At 40.9% G+C, this 26,749-nt stretch overlaps 2 protein-coding genes across 3 annotated transcripts in view; one reads left to right on the top strand and one right to left on the bottom strand.

Moving 5' to 3' along the window:
• Positions 1-5,063, top strand: part of G6PC2 (glucose-6-phosphatase, catalytic, 2) — an 8,124-nt gene extending 3,061 nt beyond the window's left edge. Inside the window, exons 4-7 of one of the 2 annotated variants that reach the window (XR_728182.1) lie at positions 999-1,110; positions 1,929-2,044; positions 3,263-4,330; positions 5,053-5,063. Coding sequence is in view for 1 of the 2 variants with exons in the window: in XM_010191870.1 (XP_010190172.1) it covers positions 999-1,110; positions 1,929-2,044; positions 3,263-3,774 (740 nt within the window). In the remaining variant the exon portion in view is untranslated. Of the gene's footprint in view, positions 1-998; positions 1,111-1,928; positions 2,045-3,262; positions 4,331-5,052 lie in introns of those variants that run through there. The other variant, XM_010191870.1, reaches the window with a different exon arrangement.
• Positions 5,064-7,941: 2,878 nt separating this feature from the next.
• ABCB11 (ATP-binding cassette, sub-family B (MDR/TAP), member 11) lies at positions 7,942-25,898 on the bottom strand (the record flags this gene model as incomplete). Its single annotated transcript, XM_010191868.1, is given in 17 exon segments — positions 7,942-8,142; positions 8,892-9,038; positions 9,869-10,075; positions 10,857-11,054; positions 12,059-12,215; positions 12,323-12,564; positions 14,715-14,918; positions 15,720-15,881; positions 15,980-16,084; positions 18,499-18,660; positions 20,192-20,327; positions 21,253-21,331; positions 22,040-22,241; positions 22,601-22,771; positions 23,759-23,962; positions 24,725-24,850; positions 25,779-25,898. Coding segments are annotated over 17 exon segments (2,823 nt in total), but the record flags the coding sequence as incomplete, so codon positions are not given.
• Positions 25,899-26,749: the final 851 nt, after the last annotated feature.

Genomic DNA, 26,749 nt, shown 5'->3' with positions numbered 1-26,749 from the left:
TGCTGCTTCACTGAAATATTCTTTTGCTTTGCAGACTACTATACAGTGCTGGGCCACATTCTTCTGCCAGAATTATTTCTTCTGCCAGTGAAATAGCCCTGCCCCTTTTACTTCTGTTTTGTCTCCACAGAAAGCCAAGTTGTAAAAGTCTGGTGTAGACAGATTCCAATGATCTAATTTTCATTCCTTCCCCATTTCAATTTGTTGAATGTAAACCTGGTGAACAGGGAAAAGGAAGTGACAGTAATTTTAAGAATCATTTCCCTTGCATCGTGCCAGCATATGTTGGGTTTTGGTGATTTTCGTGGTTGTAGGAACTTCTCTGCGGTATCATATTGTTTCCAGTAAAAATAAAATTTGATTTGTTAAATTAAAACAAATTACATGTATAAAATTATACCTGGACTAAAAAGAAATCACTACTTAGGTCTGCATGAGGATGTGTTCCCTGTTATAGACTACAGTGAGTGCAGCAATTAGTCCAATGTGTTACAGCATCGTTTCACGTGCCAGTTCCGAGCTAGCTGGCATTGTTCAACACCTTAGTATTTATGAAGTAAATCAAAGTAAAGCATAAAGACACAGTTCTTGCATCACACTTCAGATGCATTTCCATTTCCATTTCATATATAACTTCTACATTACATGCTACAGCCCTGAGAGAGCCCTTGATACTCTATTTTTAAGTCACAATCCAAATCTAAGTAGTGAAAAATACTATGCTTTCCAATCAGGATACCAGCTCATACTCATATAAGACAGTTAAGCTGTTCCTACTTGATTTCAGACAGATATTCTGGATTCCATATATACGAGTCTTCTGAAAAATTAACATTGAGAATTAACGTTTGAGAAGCAGTTGGCATTCTTTCAGCCTTTTTAACCATTTTCTTTCTAAATAATTAGGTTCCTGTGTAACTGTCATTAGATATTTCCTAGATGATAAATGTTACAGTCATCATATTTAAGCTTGAATATTTCCTATTTGTTTTCACTAGGAAGCCCATCTGGACATGCCATGGGATCTTCCTGCGTCTGGTATGTAATGGTCACAGCAGCACTTAGCTACACAGTTAGGTGGAAAGATAAATCAGCAGTTACCCTTCACAGGTCAGTGTCTTTCCATTGCTCTAACTCGTACAGGTATCTCTTTATATATACATATACTATGTTTTTAATGGACTTGTTTTAATCAAATATTCAGAGTCTGTTCTGTCCAGTTTGTAAAAAAAAACAACCAACCAAACAAGAAGCCAAGCCCTTTATTATGGTCTGCTTCAGCTTCTTCTTCAAGAAAAAGAATATTAAGAGGTTTTATCTATTTGTATAGGTTGGGTTTTATTAACTTACAGTCATGGCATACAATATCTCTGAATCAGCTCCTATTAAAGGTCGTGTCACGTCTTCAATGTTGGAAATTTTGAATTCTATTAATTGCCTTTACATGTTGGATCTTTTGGTTAGTACATAAATTTACTGCAAAGGTCAGTGTAACGTGTTACCCCACTCTGTGGGGAAGTCATATAACTGCTTTGATGGCTGTTCTTTCCAAGGCTGACAAGGTTGTTCCTATACTATGTGAATTTTGTCACCAAATAGTTGAACTTTCGCATTTAAGTATGACTTCATGATGAGAAATATGTTCAAGGTAGTGGTGCTTATTTAACTTGCCATTGATGACTTTCATCACTAAGCCACGGTGGTGTCTTGGACCTGAAATCGCTGGAGTCTGTTCCTGCAGCCCTAGATATGGCTGTAAGAGCAGCCACTCTTGCTAATGTTTTAGAACCAACTTCTCTGATTCTAAACTTCTCTACCTATAAACCTCTGCTTGGTAGAAATAGGAGCCTGACACGAAGGGGCCTGGTGTAAATTACTAGGTAAAATATCTTGTCTTAATTTTTAAGCATCTTCCTTTTCCCCCTTAGACTAACATGGTCATTCCTCTGGAGTATTTTCTGGATTATCCAGATCACTGTGTGCATCTCAAGAGTATTCATAGCAACGCATTTCCCTCATCAAGTTATTCTTGGAGTATTTGCTGGTAATACTGCTATTTTTTTCTTTTCTTTTCAACATACATGCAAAATCTGAAAAAAAAAAGTAAGAAAAAGCAAGAGTTTTTTGTAATGCGCCTCAGCTTGCAGCTCTAGTGGTGCTCTCCACGCTCTGGAAGATCGATGATTTGATGATAGTCTAAAGATAAAATCTGGGAGGCAGTATGTATCTGGTGTCTTTGTAGTCTACACAGGGAGCGACCCCTTGTCCATGTGCCAGTTGATGCTGGCTGCATTGTGTCCACACTGCCACACATAATTGCTATCAGGTTTGTACTGGCTGCATCTGATCTTTATGTGTGCTGCCTATGTGGAAGGGATCAGAGAGGAAGTTGCTCCTGTATGGCCCTGACCTCTCCTCTCAGGAGGAAGCTATTTGGTTTACTTCAAATGGTGTCCAGGAGCAAACTAGCATGTATGCAGGGACAAGCATGTGACAAGCACAGAACCAGAGACCTGGGGCATAACAGAGAAAAAGGCAAATTAGCAGTGCAGACTCCCCAGGGTGAATTAAGAAGCTAAAGTACATTTTTCAGAGTTACCTAAACATGTTTCAGATTGGTATTTTGAGAGTTCAAACTATGAGCAATCTCTCCAGTATCTCTGTGATTTTAAGGAGGGTGATGAGAGCACTGAGCAGGGGCTGCCTGCTCTGGTTCTCTTTCATGGATGCAGAGTGGCCTGGGCAGCACTGACAGATTGCCATCCAGCTCTCCCTTTTCACAGCCAGAATGAAATGAGTAAGAAAGAAGATAAATGTGTTCTATGTCTTTTCCTTCAACACTCAAAGCCTGTGTGGGAACTGGTAATGAATTCTGTATTGCTGTGCCCAGTCTTTGAGTGAGGTACTCTTTTGGAGAAGGAATGTTCTAGTTTACACGTAATATTTGATAGGTGGCAATCTAGGAGATGTAGTCAGGCCTAAGGTATGCCTCCTATCAAAAACATGTAGTGCTTGGTATTTAGTTTCTTTTTTTCTGAATTAGCACTTTTGAGTGGGAGAAAAGGTTTTGTAATGTACTACAGAAGTGGTGTGCACGTGTATATATACATATATACGTGTATATATACATATATATGTGTATATATAAAGTACATAGATATATTCTGTCTTCAAAAGTCAAATTCTACAGGGGCACCAGAAAAGGTGCCTCTTCAAAGTAGGAGTGTGTAGTTCCCTGTAACACTGAGTTTCTAATCCGCAGGCATTCTCGTGGCAGAAGCATTTGAGCATACCCCTGCTATTCAGACAGCAAGCCTGAGAATGTACATCAAGACAAACTTGTTTCTTTTCATCTTTGCCCTTGGCTTTTACCTAGTCCTCAAGCTTCTTGATATCGACTTGCTGTGGTCTGTGCCCAAGGCCAAGAAGTGGTGTGCCAACCCAGACTGGATAAACATTGACACAACTCCATTTGCTGGACTGGTGAGGAATTTAGGTGCACTCTTTGGCTTAGGTCTCGGAATTAATTCTGAAATGTTCATCACGAGCTGCAAAGGTAAAAATAGCTGTAAGATAAGTTTCCGCATATTGTGTATAGCTGCTTCTTTAGCTACACTGCAGCTGTATAATTTTGTTAAGATACCTACTCATACTGAGTATTTGTTCTACATTCTCTCTTTTTGTAAGAGTGCAGCTATGCCTCTGACTGTAGTTGCCTTGGTTCCATACTGTGTCCACTCATTAATGAGGACAACTGAGAAGAAACTTAATTAGATAAAGTTTCCAAACGGTTAGCAATATGGGGGTGGATATGAACTGTTCAAGAACCCTTCGCAAAGGCAGTTTTGCTAACTCATTTTAACCAAGGGGATGCCACTGCATCTTTGATGTGCTCCTGGTAAGTAACCGGTACATCCAGAATCAGTACACTCAAGAATTACTTTGGCAGCTCAGAAATATTAATTGCTGATGTTATTCCTAGAAATACTGCAACCACACTGCAGTATGGTTAGAAATGACCCAATACTCCGGGTCATACTGAAGTTTTAAAGTATAATCAACTAGTTTTATTTAGCTACTTGGTAGTCTTTTAGCTCTGTCCATCTCCAGCTAGATGGTGCTTCAAGCCTCAGTTGTACATAGTGATACTTAATATTTAATTTTTTATGTAGATAGTGTGTGTTTAACTGCTAGATAATGGTGTGACTATCACACCACCTACAACTGTACAGCTCTACCTAGGCACTGTGAAAAAGGCTTTAGATTTAACTTATTGAGCTTCCTGAGCAAAACAGCTTCTGATTAAGCCAGATGAGAAAAAAAAATAAAAGTTCATTTCAATTACACTCTGTAGAATATATTTTTGCACTGCTGTTTGGTTTTTGTCATTTTTACTTTTTGAAAGGGGTCACATAAATCATGAATGATACAGATTACACCTTTGATGTTGAAAATGCATAAATACGGTGGGTTCTGTACATCTACACAGAGCAACAAATGAAGGAAGTTGTCAATAGTGAAATTATCTCAGTATGTCACCTCAAGAATGTCACTCATGCTCCTGTATTGCAAAGCTAAATCAGTCTAATTCTTTCAGGTCAAGAGTCACAAGCTGAAATCACTGTTAGTAGTTGTGTAAATCATGAGAATGTACTTGCAGAATAAGTCATTGCAAGTTTATATTCTTGTCAGCTTCATTTACCTAGGCACACAAGTAACTACTATGTTAAAAGTATGTTTGAATTAGATGCTCTAAATAGGCAAAGACGGGTACTTTCCCTTTTTATTAACGTGCATAATCTTTAAGCAATGTTTTGCTAATACCATATCATAATACTTCGTATACAAGCAGCATAAGGCTACAATATGGATAATGAGAGCTGTGTATGTATGATCTGATAGCAGTGAGTCTTGGAAGGTGTAGCATGATGTTGCTTCTAGGCTTCCAATTAGTTGTGGGGTGATTTAAATGGCAAGAATCTTACTTCATTTGGAAAACAAAGTGAATAGTTTGAGTTGGCTCTTTGGGAATGAACATGCTACATATTGCAGAAGCAAATTTGAAACAGGCATCCTTATTTAAGAGCCTACTAAGACTAGCTTTACTTAAGAAAATTAATAACCTGATTTGAACAGTCTGAGGAGTATTCTGCTTTATGCATCTCCTAATACTTTCTTTAATGGTTCTCTGAACTCTTTTTCCCGCAGCAGCTGGACTGAAACCAGTCTTTTCTTTAATTGTGACTCCTTAAGCAAAATTACTAAGCTAGAAACAAATAATGAAGAACAAATACAGCTATGAAAAAGATTTCTCCCATGTTCAAGTTGCTCTGTGCTCTGTTATTCTCTACCAGTGAGGTGGCCTGCAGAGGCATCACAGAACTCTAGAAGGTTGATCTAGCTGTCCTCCTGTTCCTCACTCCTGGCCAGCAGCCGGGGATGCTTTGTGCGCAGCCATCTGTGGCTCTTGCAGCAGTGTTTGGGCCTGCTGGCAATGTTTTAATGTTTACTTTTGGGTAGACGTCACATTTCTAAGCTCCTACCACATGAGTGTCTGAGCTTCCCAGTACTCACAAAGAATCTTGGTGCCTCTGTTGGGAAAGACCCAACCATTAATGCAGACTGGCAGCAGTATTTTTCCACACAGACACCTAACAAGACCTTGGGCTCTCACTCCCTTTCTTGGAGTGTCCTATTAATGCAGCCTGCAAATTCAGTGCTTCAGGGAAAGGGGCAAAGCCCAGCTTCCTGTCTGAACCACCGCTTTTTTTCTGCAACTATTAAGACATTACTAAAACCAAGAATGGTGGGGAAAATGGAATAAATTATGTTAGTTAAATTTTACCAGTAGCTTCAGTGAGTGCCTTTTTTATGCAGGCATACTTCCCAGTACATAGGTCCCCAATATTTACTGGCTGCCTAAAACCAGGATGATGCTATGATGAGGAGCAGTAGCAGTACCTGCCAGCTGGGCCCATGTCACCGTGCTCCTGCAAGGAGCAGGGCAGGGGCTGGTGCGGTTGCATTGGATTTCTCAACAGCTCTGTCCCTTGTTACAGGCATGATTTAAATACATACAAATACTTGTTATCTGCTGCAGAACACCCATGCACCTGTCTGAAAGATAAGAAATGAACTACTAAAGCACAGGAGCCAGTAAAAAATAGAGTTTATTGGTACAATTTGGACCATAAAATTGGTGTCCTTTAGGCAAAAGAATTATGGAATAAGTACACATATTAATTGTAGTTTTTTTAATAAAGAGTTGTTATTTTTCCATGGCCTTAAATACTAATATAAATTAAATATCATGTAAGTATGTCAGTAGGTTATTGATAGTCGCTGTCAATAGTTTCAGTCCTGAGCCACCCAAACTGATTATTGTTCTGAAACATAAAAGGGCAAAAAAGATTAAAATAGGAGGCCAATTATGCATCTTCCTTTTTCATTTTCAGTTAAGGGTTAAAATAAAGATGTCCTTGGGAAAATAGCGTTTCAGTGTCAGCTATGTGATTGCAGTGGGTCTGTTGAAGTAATTCTATCAATGGAGTTGTACAAAAGCTGATTTTTTTTCCTTCCTGGAATGAAGGGATGTATTCTAATAAAGTTTTCACCCTCACAGCACTATTCAAGTGCCAGCAGTCAATACTGGTTTGTAGTTTTATAAGAAACTCCATTGTGGTGTGATTTGTTGTGAAGTGAGTGAGCCCTGCCCCATCCCCAGCTGCAGATTTCTGGATATGGAGAATTACTTTTCCAGTTAATACTCTATAATTTGAAATCAAGATTTAAATTTTGAAACTGTAATTTAGACTTTCTGTCCCCAAGATCCCAGTCACCAAAGAGAAGAGTCCTGTTGTCCTGCAGACAATAACCAGTAACATGTTTCAGAGAAACACGCAGTAGACCTTATAATAAACTGTTACAGATGCAAGCTTCTGCCAGAAGATACTTCCTGACCTTTGTCATTTTGGAATGAATTGTTGCTCTATTTATTAACTGTGCTTAATACAAAGAGCTAATTATGGCTGGCTTTTTTTCCACTTTTACTGATTATTTTTACGGTTTCTGTAAAAAATACTCAGCATTGTCTTCCTTCTGAAAAAAAAAGGGTACATATTATCTGTCACTGTCTCAGTAGAAGTGATTTAAATAACTGTGATGATTAACTACAGGATTTTACATTGAATTAGCTAAAGCATTTCTTTCTTTTCAAAATTTGTTTGACAGCTTTGATCAGAGTGGTGAGTATAGGGGAAGCAATCCTCACCAGCTTCTGTTCCTCTCTTTGATTGCTTTCCTTACTTCTGGGGAGCGGCCGCCTTTGTGAGTACGTAATGGCTTTGTAAAGGGGCACTGCCGCGGCAGGCTCAGGTGCCGATGTGCTGGTGCTGTAGCTGCACACGGTGAAAGCCCAGACTCCCCCAGCAGGACAGCTGAGGTGTGAGGGGGTGGAAGGATGAGCGTTCTGTACCCATGGCTGTAATCCTTTGCAGACTGAACATTAGGAGAGATTTGATCCCTTCAGATGGGCAGCATCATTCTTGGCATTGTTTTTTATTTGTGCAGCTTACCTAGACAAGTGGCAGTTTCCAGAACACCAGGACAGAGTCTTTCTTGATTGCTAGTTGAGGAATGACAGGGCTGTGCAGTCTGACTGCAGGTGGTGGCCATTCCCCAGCTCAAAGGCCTTGCCCATTTTCAGGCTTCCTTTCCCTACTAGTGGGCTACGCAGCTTCCTGAGTGCATCCGCCTGTGCTTGGTCCTCTGCATGTGACTAGCAAGTGTGCTTGGTGCAGAAAGCTACATTCATTCAGGGTACCGCAGAACTGACGATATTGTAGAGCTCTTAGTAGCACAGCGGGGTACCAACATACGCATACGTACCACAGAGTTTTTGCCAACAGAAGAGAAATCGTTCGCATTTAGAATCACAGTAATTCAGCTAATTGGGGCTCCAGTGGTAACAAGCTTGTAATAAGCTCCTTCCATAGCCATCAGTTCATCATGAGTGCCCCTTTCAATGATGAGTCCTTGCGACATCACAGCGATGATGTCAGCATTCTGGATTGTGGACAAACGGTGGGCAATGACGATGCAGGTACGTCCCTCTCTGGCCTTATCCAGTGCTGCCTGTACGGTCTGAAGGCAACAGACAAGGTGTCAGAGTGAAAATATGCAAACAAATTGGGGCTCAGAGCTGGAGAAATCTGATTGCTTCAGATTAATTCCCTGTATTGTGCAACACTTGTGAAAGTGACCGTGAGGCTAAATCAAAGATTACGTTACTGGTGTGCTTCACTGGGTCATGAGCTCAGTTTATCAGCAGCACAAAGAAGGGACAGACATAGACAGCAGTAGAAATTAAGGCAGGCCTTTATTCAGCTCATAGGCTGAGTGTCAGCTCAGTGTGGAGATGTTTTTAAATTTCCACCATTTCTCTAATCTCTGAGTGTAACCAAGCTACTCAAATTATCGCCCAAGTTCTCAAGCCCCTCACTGCTGTTTTTATTGGATATTCAGGCTCATCATTCATATAGTTGAATACAAATCTGTTTGGTTGGGGTTTTGTTTTTAATGTGCAGAAGCTATATTTATGAACCATTCCCACTGAATGCTTTGAAACCCAGGCATTAGTGTGCACACTTCTGAAAACATGCTGCTTCTCATTGGCAGTCTAAGAGCCCCTGTGGCTGGCTGCTGGTTTTATAGCTATGCTGCCTGGATCTTTCAAAAGGTCATTGAAGGTGTAAGTGCTCAGTTAACAATGTGGAATAACGTTGCAGTCATGTAGTGCAGTACATTGGGATGTCTCTGTAACGCAGAAAAAAGGGTTGTCCATGGTAAGCCATTGTATTAACTTTCCATATGGGTTATCACTGTATATTTACCTTTTCACTTTCTGTGTCTAAGGCAGATGTAGCTTCATCCAGTAATAAAATTTTAGGATCCCGTATGATGGCCCTCGCTATAGCAATGCGTTGCTTTTGCCCACGAGACAGCTGGGATCCTTGAGCCCCAACATTAGTTTCATATTTCTGAAAAATATACAGAAGGAAGATTTTAGTCAGGTGTAAGCAAACACACCAGTACACAACCTGAAGGAGGAGCAGGAGGAGAAAGGCAAGAGTGCTGACCATTGCTGCCTCTCTGATAAAACACCCGTCAAGGCAGAAACACTGTACAGTGATAAACAAGTTTGGGATGGTGTTTCTCAGCCATGCTTTGTGGAGTGTGTGGCCCAGGAGCCCAGGCAGTGCGGTGACAGGCCTGGAAGAAAAATTTGGTAGCAAGATGTTGGCTGGTTTGTCTGAGGCAAAATAAATCCCCCATCCTAGCTTTGGGAGAAGCTAAAAGTGATTTAAGGGCTTTCTAACCAAGTGTTTTGTTTAGGTGCCTGAATTGTATCCAGACCTTTTATAGTCTTCTGATTTATATTTATATTATTTTGGTGCATTTAAATACTTAAGTGCATATAAGCAACCAGCTTTAAATATTTTTGCCTAAGTATGACAAGGCAAACCTCCCGCGGCTGGGAACAGGATTTATATTTCCTGACGCAGTGTAGTGCTTTGACTGCTGAACTGTGCTGCTGCCTCCTTCTTGTCCGTGGCTTCGAAAAGTCTTCCCTTTTCTCCTAGTTCAGAGTTGTAACTGCTGGTTTAACTTTTATAAATATTTGCCTACTGTGTAAAAATCCAGTAGCAACTCACACCAAAGCTCTGAGGAATATGACGGATGGCCGTGGCACCCTCTTTGTTCCTACTGTTACAGCTGTAGAAGTAAATAAAAGGTGTATGTGTGTAGTGACTTTCACTGGGTTTGGAGCAACTCCCACCGCAATGAACACCGCGCAGCGGGTACTTACATCAGGCAGTGACATGACAAAATCATGCAGCTGCGCCTTCTGGGCCGCCTCTATGACTTTTTCCATCGTGGCCTCTTTGGTGTTACTGCCGTATTTGATGTTATCAGCAATGCTGCAGTCGAATAGCACAGGCTCCTGGGACACAATTCCAATTTTTGATCTAAGGAACTGTACATTTATTTTCTTGGTATCGTGTCCATCTATTACCTACCAGGAAATAGGAGAAAACATGAAATATTCCACAACAACAGCCTGCACAACTGAAATAGTTTATAGCAAAGCTAAATGAGTCAGCCATGTTACTGAAACGCAAACACAACTGACAAGTGATTTGAAGAGTCTGCTTACGCTTGACTCCTTTGTGCATGATGCGTATTTTCTGGGTATCCCTGTGATCCAGCCAGACACTGGACCATTTGCTTCATCTTGTGAACTATTTAATTGTTTAGGGCCAGATGCATGCTTTGCTGCCTTCCTGGCAACATAGCAATCACCAGCCTTATCTTTTTCCAAAAAAACGGAAAGCAGACTAGATGGTTTTTACATGAGGAAAAGAAAGGTAGATTTTCAAGCTGTCAGTAACTGAATAACTGGAAGTTAAACCTAGACAAATTCAACCTACAAAGAAGCTGCATGTTGAAGCTACATATTTAGTGATGGTCCAGACTCTCTGTTGCTCCATCCAGGCTTGGTTTTTGCTTGTGCTCTCACAACGTACACCACACATTATATGTTTCATACAGGAGCTACTGAGGTGCTTCTGGCCTACATAACACACCTGAGGTTTGTACTGTTCTGATCTTGCCTGGATACATCTGAGGTGATACTTGGGAATAGTCAGAACCATCCACATCTCTTTGAGAAGGAGCTGAAGCCCCAGGCTGCACGTGTGTATGCCTCGTGCTGGGCTGCACAGCAGGACACGTTCAGAAGAGTCCTTGTAGGCTGCTGAAAACAACAGCACGCAAACCACATTGCCTTTGCTTACCACACTTCCTTTCTCAGGGTCATAGAAACGCTCCAGAAGCTGGACACTGGTGCTCTTACCACAGCCGCTGCTTCCAACAAATGCCAAAGTCTGTCCAGGCTTAACAGCTACAGTGAGTCCTTTCAGGACCTGAATGTCAGGCCGAGAAGGGTATGTGAATTTACAGTTAAGAAATTCAATGCTGCCCTTGAAATCGTCCTGGTGAAAAGAGTGGAGAAAGATGACACAATGAGCTCGAGCCCAAAACTGAGTTGTAAAGTACAAAGTAATTCAGTTTCTGTTCTTGCATCTTTTATTTAAAACATGACATTAATGCTGGTGAAATTAGCCCAGAAAGAGGGATAAGCACCATGCTGGAGTAGCTGTCCTGGAGAAGAAGCCATTAGCCACAGCAGTATTGCTCTGCTTACGCTGGTCAGAGGCATCAATTGGAGACAGGACTGCCTTGCAAATGGGTAAGTTTTTTATTTTAATACAACCACTGTGTAAGGGGAAATTTGGTGACGTATACAAATACATTTGTGCAGAAAGCTAGGTTTGGTAAAAATAATAAAATCAATTGAACAAACCTTGCAAGGTTCAAACGAGACATTAATTCAGACCGGTTTCCCCAGAACACCTAAAAAACTCTGAAGGGAATCGAGATACTTCATTTTCATGGTCAGAAGCAAAATACTTAATGTATTTAGTTCATAACAATTATTTCAAGATTTTGTTTAGTTTTGAAAAAATAAGTTAAATGAAAAATGAACTCTTAATTTTCTGGGCCTGACTTTTCAATTCACCAAAAACTGAGCATTTTCTTTTTCTCTGACTCAAAGATTATTTGCCTCCTCATGAACACCCCCAACATTTTCATGTGAATGGAGGAAAAAAGCCTCCATTATGAGCCAGCGATAGGTTTATGTGCGAACTGTAGAGGAGAAAGAAACAGCATGCTCTTCTGTGAGTCATCCAAATCGGCCCTGTTCCAATTCACAGGCATTTTACGCTGACAAATTCCTAATAGCCACACTTGGGTTTACTCTTGCTGTCTGGTGCAGAGCTTGCTGCTTCCAAAGGAGCAGAGACAGGTAACAATTACACAGTTGGCATAACCCTCCTGTAAAGCAGTGATCCTCATTGACTTGAAAATTGTTAGTGCAGCTTCAGCTCTGATGTTGAGCTGAATGAAATCACGTATGACTCATCTCTGCACTTACCCATCTTTCCCCTTTTTCGCTGTAAACGCTGATTTTAGGAAGCCGGTCGACCAGCTGAAAAAAACGTGCGGCAGATGTTTTGGCTTTGGCGTAGTTTGGGGTGTAGGAAGAAGCTCTTCCCAAAGCAGTCCCACTGGTCACAACAGCAGAGATCACCCTGCGGGGAAGGGCGACACGGTCACTCTTGGGAAGTCCGTGGGCAACTGAGCGCTACACCAAGGTCAGCGCTTCTGGAGAGGAGCCTGACTGCAGGGAAGCCCTCACCTGAACACAAAGCTGTAATGGAGTCCTTCAGCGCCAACCAAAAACCCTCCGTATCTGTACGAGACAGCGTTGGCAATGAACACTATGCTCTGGGCAAAGCCAAAGCAGAATCCGTAAACATGTGCTTTTTTGGTTGCAGCTTTATAGGGCATAACCAAGTTCTTCTCAAAATTGTCAATAAACATTTTTTCTTTACCTATCCCAGCTACAGTCCTGATGTTAGAGAGGGCTTCACTGGAAATCTGGAGAAGAAAAAACAAAATAAATGCTTTAAAAGCTCCAAGTTTTTCACTGGAAAAGCAGAATGTGCTCTTTCGCAAATGCATAATTGTTTCATGAACACAGGGCACCGATGCCATATATAAACTGGTTCAGATGCAATACAGAGTGGCCCAAATATCAAAGAACCTTTCCCATAAGCAGTTACAATGTCCTCAACAGGAAATGCTCCATCTGCTTCGCTGGAGCTTAGTGTAGCACAGTTAGGAAATGGGGCACATGCTCTCACTTGTGACTTATTTCACATATTGTGAATAAATGGGACACGCACACAAGCAAAAATGGCTTTAGAAACACTTCTATTTCCTTGACTGCATGCCTTTATTAATTGAAGATGTTTATTTCAACTATTTTGTTTTGCTTATACTAATGGTCAGGAAAAGAGTTAGAAAGGATGCTGTCCCCAGCTTCTGTCTCATAAATTGAAACCACTTGAATTTACTACGTTTCCTCACCTGCTCACCCTCCCTCTTATGTCCAAAACCAGCCTGAGGAGATGGAACATATAAGTGGAGGGTGACATCTTGACTCCTCTAACACCAGTGATACAATTTCCAATACCTTGTACATAGACAAAGAGTAAGCAAATGCTTGCCTATGTCCATAGAAAAACACAACACTGTGAGATAACCCCCGTGATCTTTCTCTGAGTTGGAAACATCTCTGGAACCTTAAGTAATGGTAGGCTTTAGAATGTGTTTTGTTGCCAGTCAGAATTCGGGTTTCTGTCTCCAATAAATAGCACTATAGTTTCATCTAGAGAAGTCAATTGATCCTAATTTCACCCTACTTAAGTCATTTTATTTAAAAATTTGTTTTAAACGCTGCACTTTGCCTGGACTCTGATAGTAGCTTCACAGTGTGACATTTTCCTTTGGGAAGCAGCAGTCTGGTGTATGGCTTATGAATGTCCTCAGCACATAGTAAGAGATCTGAATATAAATCATTGAAAATATTTCATCCAATTTCGGGGTTTTTTTCTGGCCAAAATTAAGAGTCAAATCTCTTGCATTGTTATACAGCACGAATGAGCGGATAAGTGGGTGCTGCGAATTGGATTGTTCAGACCATTCTCTTCCGTGTTTAGCATGGCTGATGAGCAATCTCTGTGCAAGAGCTGAGGGTGTTTAGCATTTGGATGCAGTGCTGGCAAATAAATTAGAAAATAACACCAGGCATAATCAGTCATCGCCAAAACTGTGAAGCATTGAGTGCCCTTTTCATCCCAGTCTCTGGGTCATTCTGTTGAATAAAAGCTGGTGCCTTGACTCAGTGAAGTTTCTCTCCTTGTCAGCTCCAAGACAGTATTTTGATTTATCACTTTTTAAAAATAATTAAACTATTCTGAATGTGGGAAATTGGTTGGGTCTTAGTTCCTCCTTCAGTTCTGGAACTGAAGATTGTTCCTAACAGCACTCAGCAGTGGCCCATGAATGTATTCATTTGATTTGTGATACCAGAGTCAAGTGATGTCAATTCACATAATATCTTTTATGCATTTAAAAAATCATTTCCAGAAGTCTGCATGTCTAGGTATCCAAAATTATATTTTTAAGTTCTGTGGCCCCAGTCACAACACGCTGCCTCAAATCACACCCAGAAATGGGAACTGGGAGCTGAAGATTTGCTGCTTCGTGGGAAGTCAAGAAGTGGGGTGGCTGCCTGTGCCAGTGGCAGCAGGCAATGGGAGCGACAGCAAAGGGCTCCAGTCCAAGCGTCTGCTGCACAGAGTAAGGTGAGGAGGGGGCTGAAGGTGGCTGAGAGCTCAGGTGGGTAGAGGGAAGAAGTGAACGCGTATCACTGCTCTCTGAGGACAGCGTAAGCACAGGGCATCAATAAAGGGGTATTGAAATAAAGCCCAACACAGGCGAAACAGACTGCTGAGAAATCTGTGCCTAGCAGTTCCAATAACTTCTGAAAAGTCAGTCACATTCCATATAGCAAGTGCTTTGCAGTGAGGGAGCTGCCAGTGGTGTTGCAATGGTTTGACAAGATGAAATATTACAACTTATTTGCAAAACATTGCCGGTTTCATTACATTTGAATGGTCCCAAATGCCTGATTTTTCAACTACCCATGACTGCAAATATAAATTAGTTTTAAATAATGTTACCCGTCCAGTAGCTTCCAGCGCTTTCTTGTCCTGAGAGGCGAATCCTGTCAGCATTTTAGCCTGCACAGCTCCAGATAAGGCCAAAAATGGCAGGAAACACAGTATAACTAAACTCAGTTTCCAGCTGAAGTAGAAAGCAATGATCATGGCCACCCCAATGTTGCTAAAGGAATTGACGATCATTCCTATCTGCGATCCAGTTGCCTTCAAAGAAAAGAGACAGACGTGATTGACTTGTACTCCAATAGCAACCTCAACAACCTTCAAATAAATTTTCCTGCAAAACCTCAGAGAACTCTAAATGTTACTCAAATATCATAAGGAACCAACTGACTGCACTTGAATTTAGCCAGTTTGGACCTACTGTTTCAAACTAATTACATCAAGAGGAGGACTTGATAAAAGATATACCCTGGTAACACCCCAGCTCAGCATGACCCAACCGTCACCCACTAAGGAGCACAATGCACAGTTATTGGTTCACTTGGAGCATGAGCCAGTACTGTAAACTGTTCTGTCAAGTGGACTGTGAGTCTAAATCAAAGCTGTCACAACAAGCACAATACCGTGCTGAAATCTTGAGAACATGATTATTGATGGATTTCACTAAAATACTAGTCTGACATGTTACTGAAATAAACACTTAAGCACTGTGACAATAAGCTAAATCAACTCCAGAAGAAAGACATTAAAAGTCCTGCACTGGACGCACCTTCCAGTGCCATTGATGGTTGGTATTCTATTGATTTTTGTGTTCTTGTTCTGGCAATACAGGCAGGAGTAATGGGCAGCAAATTGTGACCCTATTTTTGCCTTTAGGTAAATACAGTGATTATGGTTTCACATTGACAGCCTATGATAAATACAAATAGCTTAATGGACTGACCAAGGACTGATCTACACTGACCTCACCGGCTGCATGCTACCTAATTCCAGTGACAAGGGCCAAAACAGGCCTTCAATCAGTGCTTGGAGCAAAACGATTCCTCAGATACCAGGTCTTACCCCTTGGACCTGTGAGGCATCCGTTGCAAGTCTTGTAGTCAGTGCACCAGGGCTGTTCTTGCGGTCATCAAACCAGCCGATGTCCTGCCCTAGCATAGCCTGGAAACCAATTTTCCTTAACCGTCTTGTAAGCAGCTCTCCGGACTTGGCAAAGGTGTATCCCTGGGGTGCATGAGCATAAATACAAGGATTGCACAGAAAGAGATACCCCCAGAGTCAGGGATCAGAAATAAAACTTACCCATACTGGACTGCTATTACCTGTAGAAACTGCATGAAAAATGAAAGAATGCCGACAAAGACAAAGAGCAGGCAGACACCGTTGATCTGGATTCTTCGATCTTCTTCATCAAGAATGGAGAAAGTCTTTGAGAAAAAAGGATGACATCACATTAGAAATACCAGTTTTGCTGTGTTTGAAGGTTATTCATGACTCCCTATTGCCAGGTGCAGAAGCCCACCCTAGAATCAAATCCAGAACACAGAGCTTGCTCTCACCCCTCTCAAAGGCCCAATTCCTTATTTTTCCTAAGGTGAGCCTGGGTACAACGTAATGTTTTTTACTGCTGTTAAAAAGCAAGTTTACTATACTCGATGGCTGCACAGACTGCTATTACTTGTTGCCCATCTCTAGTTATAAATAACCAATCATTTCCCTCTAAACAAGGTCCAGTGTGGTAACCAGAGAATAGCAATGGAATAAATAGCATAGCAACAAGGAACCAGTGCAGCACCTCCCTTACCTCCTCTCTGATCTATGACAATTGCAACTTCATTGGGCCCTACAAAATGAAGTCTGTTCAAATAATTATACCCAAGCATGACCCTCCTTGCATAGCACTAACATGTACTGTAACTGCTACAGGTATGCTTCAAGAGGAACCTCTTGTCTTTTACTCAAGGAGTGTGGATACGAGAGATTTGCCTACTGCTGGGTACTTGAGAAAAAGCATTTGTGCTTAAAGGAGAGCCCCTCCTCCCCATTCTGCTCCAGTCCCCATCCTGTTTTCCTTTTATCTCTTTTTCTTAATAGCTGGTCTTTTTCAACCCCTGTCAGCATTTCTGGCTGCTGCTGAAGTAGTGGTCCAGATCTAAGTACCCATCCTTTAGCAATTTGTTTCTGTCAGAGCAGCTGATACATAGGTAAGTTAACCTACCTGAACCTGTTAAACTACTGCTACTGCTACTTGCAGGTATGAGCCACAGCTCATGTTTGTACTTGTCCACTAACCTGAAGTAAATTCTAATTGATATATAAGAATTCTAAAAAGTAAACATAAGTACTAGCCTTAAAAGGTCAGCCCAAGTTATTTACAGTTCAAAGTGAACCATATATCAAACTAACAGGGAGGAATTCCCAGTTCCTGTGGCCAGGCTCTCTATTGCTCCTAGATAAAGGCTGACAGGACTGCAGTGTCTGCAAGGCACCTTGGGGGCTTCTGGTGTGGCAAGTTATTGGTCAGTCTGGGATTCCTTTTGCAGGCTCGAAATTCAAGGAAACTTCCCAGCTCAAGAAAAGCAATGGGCTGAAGTAGGTACTTACATGCTTCCTAAACGGAGAGAAATAGCAGGAAGGAAATGTGGATAACACTCGCTGGGAAGAGATCTCTGTATTGCAAACCTGTCTTGCCAAATTGGACTATCCCATTGGGCAGCTATCCTGTCATGCTCAGCTATGGTTTTGACCTAAGTTCTTGACTTTAAAAAAACAGCACTGATTACAGTAACAGGGAGCATGGACAACAGCATCAGGTCTATGGAAGGAAATGATGGTGCTGAGGTGTCCATGCTCAGATTATACTAGTTTCAACAGTTTTAGCATGGACTGCCTTTTATCTGAGGCCATAGGCTATATGCCCGACAGCAGTCGGAGCACATCTTCCTGTTGAGTTTCACTGGAAAGGATCCATTTCCCATACTCTAAGACAGTTCCTCAGTGGGAACCAAAGCATAGGAAGAAGAAACCACCAAGAAACTTGTTCCAAAGGTACGCTTCCAAATTGAACTCATCAGAAGACATGTCCAGTATTATCTAGTTCTCCATTCACTTTTTGGGATTAATTCCGAGAACCTTCAAGGCAGGCTTTGCTAAATATATGCTCTCATTTCATAGCTGTGGGGATTTTTCCCATCACTTCCCTAGCATATTGGTCCCTGAGTTCAAGCCCACGTGTCTGTCACAACATCATTGCAGATATTCAGCTTGGAAAGCAGATGCATGTTCCATCTGCCTGACTGCCTTGGCACCAGGCAGAAATGTTTTAAATTTAAGAGTAACGAAACACAGATGTTGGACTTTGCTCATGTTCAGTATGCCTTGTTTTTTTTCTTGCAGCCTCTCTCTTTTGATGGACTGAGACCTTCAAGAGAAGGAATTAATCCTTGGCAATTAAGGCACCTAGCATTTTGCAGGATGACATCAGCCCCAGACCTCTTGGTGTCTAGAAAACCTCTCTCAAAAGGAATCAAAGGTTAGAATGCACATAGCAGTGTCTCACCTGCTGCCTAGTGAAAGCCACAGTCTTTGCAATGAGGTATAAACACCCAAAAAATGTTTGGAGGTGGCACACCTATGGCTAAAAGACCAAGCACATTGGCTGGGAGCCACTAAGTGGATCAACAGGGACTGGAATGTCTTCTGCTCTCCCCCTCCCTGAGTCTTAGCTAGCAAACACCAAGCTGCAAGTGAATGTGATTCACAGAGAGAAATGTCTAAGCCAAAACAACTCCCCCTCAAAAAAAACCAGCGAAAGGTCAATCAAAATGTTAGCATAACATACCCCAAGAATTTGACTGAATAACAAAGCATAGAGTGGACTGACTGCGCCATTCACAGCTGCTGCCAGAGATCCAAGCACCATGTATGGCCACTCAGAGGCATTGTATTTCAAAATTCTGGTAAATGGCACAGGCTTGACATCTTCCTCCACAACAACAGATTCCTTGAAAAGGAAAGATTGGGTTTATGAAGCAAATGCGTTCCACCAGTGATATTCTCCCTTTGACAGCGAGATAAAATAGTTAGCACAGTCTGTTAGATGGCCATCTAGTGCCCAAACAGCTACTCTAGCTTTGTATGGGAAGAGGCAGACATAGGTCTTGGCTGCTGTACAGAGCTCTTGTGTAGGGCTTGGGAGTCACAAGAGGGATACATACATGGCTACCTTTACTGTCCCTGGAGAAAAAGAGAGAGATTTATGCCTTGTGTAGCTCTATGCATTCCAATTTAAGAGGTTAATTATGACCAGTTTAAGGTTTTCTGCCACTGAAACTCAGGCACTTTCATTTCTGCTGCCTCCTGGGTATTTTGGCAATACCCAGTGCCAAAACATAAACCTGTTCCTCACAAGCAGCTTTTTGTGTCATTCACAGAATCTTCTTAAACATTATTTTAAAGTATTGAGGGTGAGCACACTGATGAGACTCTGCATCAAATTAACTGGTATGCTAAATGTTAAAACATGGGCGATGTCAGAGTGGTAGCTGGATTCAGGCTTTATACATGCCAATTATGCCTCCCTTCTGTGAAACATCCTCAGTCTGTATGCTGAATTCCCATAATTATTCCTAGTAAGAGCAGAATATTCATCCCCAAATTACAACTTACTCCACACTTTGATTTGTGCAGTGTTTCTTTAACACTCGGTGTGCTGAGCCCCGCTCATCTCCCTTAGATCATATGGCTGGAAATGGCCAGACAAAACAGACACTGTGTTGACCTATCTGCTGGAGATTTGCAAGGATGAATGCGTGGAAGCATCTTGTATTTTCTCTTCCTTCTGAGCTAGTGCCAGAGTGACAGCACTGAAGCCCTCTGTTTATCCACAGACTACGCTTAGCAATAGCAAGAACAGTGTCTTCTAACTGCTGCTCTCTGCACTGAACAGCCATAGCCATGCAAATCGGTGCAGGGAGCTTCATAAGCGCTTTGGAAACCTGCTGTGTATACTACTACGTATTCTGCATAATTTTAAGGCATGCTGTCTTTATTTTCTGTGCTAGTTAACCTCACAAGGACACTGTCAATGAAAGGACTCAGAGTTAGGCTGCAGTGAGGGCCTCTCTTTACTCAAGTCTCCAGATGATTTTGAGACAAATTGAATTTACTCTTAGTTGAACAGAAGCAGTGTCATCAGTAACATTGACTGGCTATTACATTTCACAGATGGAGCATTTTGCTTTTTGTCAGTTAATCTAGCTTTTATAAATATGTCTTTATCAACTTAATCTAAAACATAGATCAATTTGCCAACTGGTCATGCTCTGCCTGAAATTTTCTATGGACCAATAAGCATAACAGCAGCCTAGGGTTTGCACTGAAGCTGTGGTTTTGTTTAAGTAGAGAAGAGGATCAATCCAAGAAGATGCATCTGCCAACAACTCCTATAACAGAGGCACATATCCACAGGTTATCATTGTAGAGTAATACAACCTGTTTGGTTGAAAATTTAATCACAAACTATTGGATCTGACCTTTTTCGCTTGTTCATCATCTTCACCATAAGAAGACGTAAGGTACATAGACTCTGCATGATCTCTTGGAATGGATAGTGGGGGATCAGGGACCACATTAGAGAGCTGAGATCTGGAGCGCTGCCGGAGTGAAGCTCTGCAAAGACAGAAATGGTCAGTTCTTTGCAGCTCAGTAACACAATACTTGCTTGCAAAAGAGGTGCAGTTTTCACATCAACTAAATCAGGATTCACTGAACCAAATCACAGACCTTTTCTTTCTTTTTCTATGTTCTCTCAACTTCTTGAGAAGAAAATATCCCACAACAGGGACAATTATTTTTCAAAATCATATTCCACCCCCACCACTCAGACATTGACTTTTATGTAAGCTTCAGCGTGTATTTGTTAAGCAAAACTGTGGTGTATCCCACTATATTTGCACAAGCTATTAAGACACCAGGTCAATTCACCATATCACTATCAAGTAATTCAGACTATCAAAACAAGATGCTGAAACAACCCACCTCTATCCCTGACACAGTATAATCCTGTAATGTAAGAGACATATATTCACTTGCATATGTCTGACATGGACTTGCCTAAAAGGAGTATTAAGTGTCTAGCTACAAGACAGTCTGGCTTGTAAAATGCTTTAAGTTTCACCAAGTAGAAGCCATGATAAAAATGTCCTTGTGCATTGCATTGATTTCTTGAGTACTTGCACAGCAAATGACTGGACTGAAAGTGCATTAGGTAATACAAATATATTGCTGTATGGTAGTAATATTAAAAATGGGACATTAACACAGTAGATGAGAGTTGGAGAGAAGGTACTATGGATAGAAAAGAGAGTAAAATTAAGAGTCTTGCTATCTCTCCATGGGACTTCAACCAGCAATGTATTACACAAGCCATTTCTTTCCAAGTAAATTCTGTCTTAGTAAAATGCTTGCAGCCCTTCTCTCTTTTTTGCAACATACAAAGAAGTGATTCATTAGCACTATTGGGATTTTGGAATAGTGGGACAAAGGATAGAGAACTGGAAACATCTTGAGATTTACAGTGATTTTTAAGACTCACCGCAAACTGGCCTGGTAGCTTCCTCTGCTGAATGTTTGGACTTCTTCAAGATTTGGCTCAACCACATTATTTTCTGCTGCTGTAAAATACAGTATATAGAGCTCTTCACTTTGTGCTAAAATTGAATAAAATCTAAAAATCCACTATGGCTCTGCAAAAAAGCGCAATGTCTCCAAGTCATAACTGAAATACTTTGTAGAAGGAAAGGAATGTTACAAAACCTTGCTACTCAACCTACACGTACCACAAGTTTTATGTGTGCATTTGACATGATGAAGGACCGTCTCACTCGGGATGTGACTGCTAAAGGCTGTTTCTCCATTTTAGCACTGTAATTGCTCTGTTAGTTTAAGATAATCATATTGAAGACATGACACTTCACAGAAATGCAACAGAACATTCTATTAGACCTCCATTTCCAGAATGTTTGATTCAAATCTGCCTCTAGTAAAATAAATAGTGTGGTTTCTGCATACTCTGTAATTTGCTTGCTTTTCAAGTGCATCAGGACTGGACTATCAGCACTAAATGGAGCTATAAAATGATGGGTATTGCGGGTCAGGATTAATGTTTCAGGATGGATCAATATTATGAAGGTCTTTCAAGTGCATATGCAGTAAGAACACTTTGGCTAGGGCTATTAGTGTATTACTTCTAGGAATGCTAAAATTCAGCCATTAAGGTGAAAGAAAAAAAAGAAAAGTAGCAACTAGCCCTAATTAAAAAAAATAAAATCTGCATTCTGTGGAATTTTATGTCATTTTATAAAAGAAACCAAAACACTTACTTTCCGTTGCTTCTTTTTTAAGTGCTGTGTCTCCTTGGCTTTGCAAGGTCACCAACATGAAATAAACCCCTTTCCTCCTCAAGAGTTCCTCGTGAGTTCCTCTCTCCACAGCCCTTCCGTGCTCAAAGCCCACGATGACGTCGGCAGCTTTGATGGCCGACAGGCGGTGAGCTATCGAGATTGCTGTGCGGCCAAGGCGGGCCTGGCAGGGAACAAGAAGAGGGCCATTCCCAGGACAGAAACAGAAATACCTGGAAACAGTGCTATGTAATCTAAAGTTTGGTCAGGTCAACAGGAGTCATTCTAGTGGCTCCAGCTGACTTTGACTTGAACTCCATCCATAGCCCATAGATGAGTATCTGCTTCTGAGCAAAGAGAGCTATAGATTTCTGTTAATGTCCCCATGTAAGAAAAAAAATGCTAATGTTCTACCTGTGCACATGAAACAGCTATTAAGAAAAGCTTCTCACTGCTTTGTTGCAATTCAACAGCACCCTCTGTAGAGTGCATTAAAATAATTTATGCCCTTTAAAGTCTGATTTATGCTATGCTATAGCAAACCTTATGAAGTGCTTCTTGGACAATAGCTTCACTTTCATTATCAAGTGCTGATGTAGCCATATCCAGTAGCAGGATTTTCGGGTTTCGCACAAGAGCTCGAGCAATAGCTATCCTCTGTTTTTGACCTCCACTCATCTGGCTTCCACCCTCTCCAACATGAGTGTCAAATTGCTGTTTGAAGGAAAAAAAATGAAAATGAAACAGATAAGAAAAGAGTCTGTCAAGCTTCTGGGAAGATATTGGTAAAATATCTCTCAGATTTGTCCTGGGAGTAGATTTAAAAATTATCATTTTTGAAAGAAAAAACCAGTGTTATTGCACCAGACTCAAAAGAGAGTTGATGAAATAACTTCCTTCATAGTGAACAACATCATTTTACCTGAACTGGGGTTCTAACCCCAAGCCAAAATTACATACTGATAAAAAGATTAAATGTTCTGGTTTGGCTCAAAACAACTGTATCAGCAAAAGCTGAAATGGAGAGGAGACACCTGCCCACTCTCCATCTGTTGACTCACCAGCAAGCTCACCACAGAGCTGGACTCATCTGCTGATAGCCTGTGACTCATGAACACTGTGTCTGTGATTTATGGGCCTCATACTCTGGTGGCATCAGGTTCAGGCAGAAAATTAAATAAACACATAAAGCCTAGCATCTTGAGAACCAGTATAATTAGATTCACCTAGAGCCAACTTTTGTTTATTCCTCCATTTCCAGGAAATAAACGGGCTATTACACCGCCTCTCTATGAACAGTTTCCTGGAAGCCTGGAAATGCATGGATGGAAGATAAAAAGTACATACTGACATTAGTTAATGGTACTTGAATCCTCTCAACCAGGTTCACTGTTGTAACATGTCCCTTTGAGAAACTACATGACAGAATGACATTCTAGAAAAGTAAACAGAGCAGTACTATCTAACATGGGGCTTGTAAGCAGGAAACCCTAGGACTGACCACAGCCCTGTCGTCACAAGGGAAGGAACCGGGAAAGAGGGAACCCCCAGCTCACTTACAGAGCTCATACAAGGAGCTGAGGTTGTGTATTAATCTCCTGCCCTTCCACCTGAGCACAAATGGTTGCCTGCAGGAAGGAACAAAAGGATTTTCTATTTTTCCATCAGATTCTGCCAAACATTTTACAAGGCACGGCATACCTGCGGCAGGTCCATGATGAAATTGTAAGCGTTGGCCTGTTTGGCTGCTTTGATGATGTCTTCCATGGTAGCCTCATCCCGACCATAGCGAATGTTCTCCGCAATCGTGGTGGCAAAGAGCACTGGCTCTTGTTCAACAATACCAATCTGTGAGCGTAGCCACTGGATATTAAGGGAACGAATGTCATGGCCATCCAGGGTAATCTACAGAAGCCAATTGAAACGTGGACAAAAAAAAAAAGGGAGGGACATTATCCTCTTCAGTTCAGAGACGAAGAAAGAAAGAGAGACACAATGGAAATGAAGGGCCTGTCATGTGGTGTTTCCATGACCAGTGTTAAAAATAGCTTTCATGCGTAAAAGAACCCACTGCAGTGCCAGCAGTATATGCTTCTTCTTGGGCCTAGGAGTTGTGCTCTTTGAGTTCATTTCCCAATACCTATTTTTGCTTGGCCTCAGAAATAAAACCAGGTGGAAAGTAATAATCAAAATTGGTTCTTTGTCTTTTATACATTCAAATACAGGCCACCATGTATGTGATTTGTGCCAGCTAAGAACACATAAATGGAATGAGATTGAATTAATGTTCTTAGTCAATCCATTACTAAGTGGGAATTGCACATACTAAAGCAATATTATGGGATAATGATTATATGTTCAATACTGTGTTTTCTAGAATGAAAAATTATTTGTCACTCCTGAATTATTGTTTCGATAGGTTTAGTTTTTGCTCAGATTTAGCACTCAGGTTTTATTTTCTCCTAACAGTTATTTTCTTTCACATATTTACTTTTGATAAGACTGTTCAGCATTCCCCTGAAAAGCACAAAAGGATATTTTGGTCATTTAAAAAAAAATAAAAAGGAAATAAAGTTAGGAGTCTTCCTTTCCACTTCAGAGAAGAAACAGTGTCATTCTTTCAAGTCCCTAAGGCCAGAGAAACACATCAGAGACTGCTCCACTCACCATGCCATCGGTGGGGTCATAGAAGCGCTGGATGAGCTGTATTGTTGTACTTTTTCCAGCTCCACTAGCTCCAACAAAAGCTGTTGTCTCTCCTGCTTTAATAACCATATTAAGGTTATCCAAAATCTGGAGAGGAAAAGAAAAATAATCAGAACCTATCCATTCTAATTCTCTCACTGTCATGCAACCAAGTGGGAATATTCTGTGTCTTAAAATGAAGACTCAAATCAATTCCACAAAATTCAGAAAAATATGAAAAAAAAAGATAAAAAAGAAAGCCAAGTATGTTTGCATTGTTTGAAGAGTTTATAAATGCACTCTTTTCTATGACAGGCAGGCAGATTTTGATCTCTGTTCCTGTTTAAGAACTTTAGTTCTTAATTAGATCCATTAAGATCTAATCAAGTTAATACCACTGGAGAACTTGGCAATAAAGCTCCTTTAAAAACACTTTACATGTATTATGAGTGCTTGTTAAAGCATAGATGTAACAGTGAAATCATGTAGAAAAATCACGTACTTCATATGCTTCAGTCTTTAGAAGCAATAACATTCATTTGCTTGTCCAATAACTTGCTTTTCCAAGGAGAATTTGTCACTTCAAACATAGTACTAGAGAAATAATGGGGTATACAGCCAGTTCTCCTGTACCTTTTCCTAGCATTTTAATGGGTCACATAGCACAACCCCAGGGTAATGAAAGAGTTTCATAAAATCTCCTTGCACCATTCAGCTTATTGCTTTGTGTCCTATCCTAGCACATGTTGATACAAAGTGCATAATTGATTGTAAGAGAAGCTGTATGCAGATGAATTTGTCTGAAATTACTATGAGTTTATGTTCAGCAGCAAGGAATATGTGTGGCAACGGATGCATCAGAATGATAAAAAAAAAGTAGAACGGTAAGTAGAGGAATTGTTTAGTCTACTTTTAAACAGAGGGTCTGGGCTTCTGGAAAACAAGCTCTGCTGAAAATGTAGAAATTGCTTGCAGAACCAGGATATTTTGATTGTTTAGAGTAATTGTGTTCACAGGATGGATGATGAATAATTACCTTTACATCTGGTCTGGAGGGATAATGGAATGTTACATTATGAAATTCAATTTCACCTTGTAATTTATCCAGCTTGTAGCCATCTTCTGACATAGAGTCAATGATGGGTTTCTAGGATAGAATTGATGGTGTTATTTATTTGTCATTAAACAGCCAGCACTGCTGCAGTAGATAAATATTGCCAATACCGTACAAAGCCATGCCAGTCCTGTTTGAACAGCACGTGGCTGCACTGAGCCAGCAGCAGGCTCTGCCCCAGGGCTAGCAGGCAAGGGACATTAAGTTGACAGCCAAAGTCATGCGGGAGTTGTCACCAGTGCGTAGTATGGGCAAGATGAATGCAGCCTCTTCTCATTTGAGGCTTACTGCAACCACTCAGCTAGTTTTTGCTGGAACAGAATATCTGAGCGAGGCATTTTGACTAAGTCAATTTAGCCAGCTCCTCAGGAATAAAATGGCACTATCTGGCTCATATAAACATTCTCCTACAGCACTGAGCAACTAATTACACACGCTTCATCACACTGCATTTAAAACACTCAGCATTGCATACCCAGTCCTAAGAGCTGGAACCCTGATTTGAAGTTTTCCCATGAAGTGATTTGGGCCTCACATACTTTTGTCCAGGCTGTGGGTATTGTGGACTTCTAGACATGAGCAGAGAACTAAGGGAAATTTGAGGAATGCCTAAAACATCAAATTTTCTAAGGATAGATTTTTGAAGCAAAGAATACAGAGAATTAATTAAAACTATAGCAACGCCAATATTTGATAATTGGAATGTGCATGATTTTTTATGTAGCCTAACAAATTGAAGGGAATTTTAATATGAGAAACGCGAATGTTACAAGATGTTAGGAACAGCTAAAAGGTTGGTTCCTCTTTAGGAATATATCTCAATTTAATTCAAATACTAAGCTATGAAGTTTCACTGATCCTGCAAATGGGAACCTCAGCATGACTATAAGTTT

Source organism: Mesitornis unicolor, unplaced genomic scaffold, assembly GCF_000695765.1.
Source record: "Mesitornis unicolor isolate BGI_N332 unplaced genomic scaffold, ASM69576v1 scaffold16389, whole genome shotgun sequence".
In the NCBI taxonomy this organism is placed as follows: domain Eukaryota; kingdom Metazoa; phylum Chordata; class Aves; order Mesitornithiformes; family Mesitornithidae; genus Mesitornis; species Mesitornis unicolor.
Note: the sequence above shows the minus strand (reverse complement) of the source record. Positions and strands in the feature narration are given on the sequence as shown.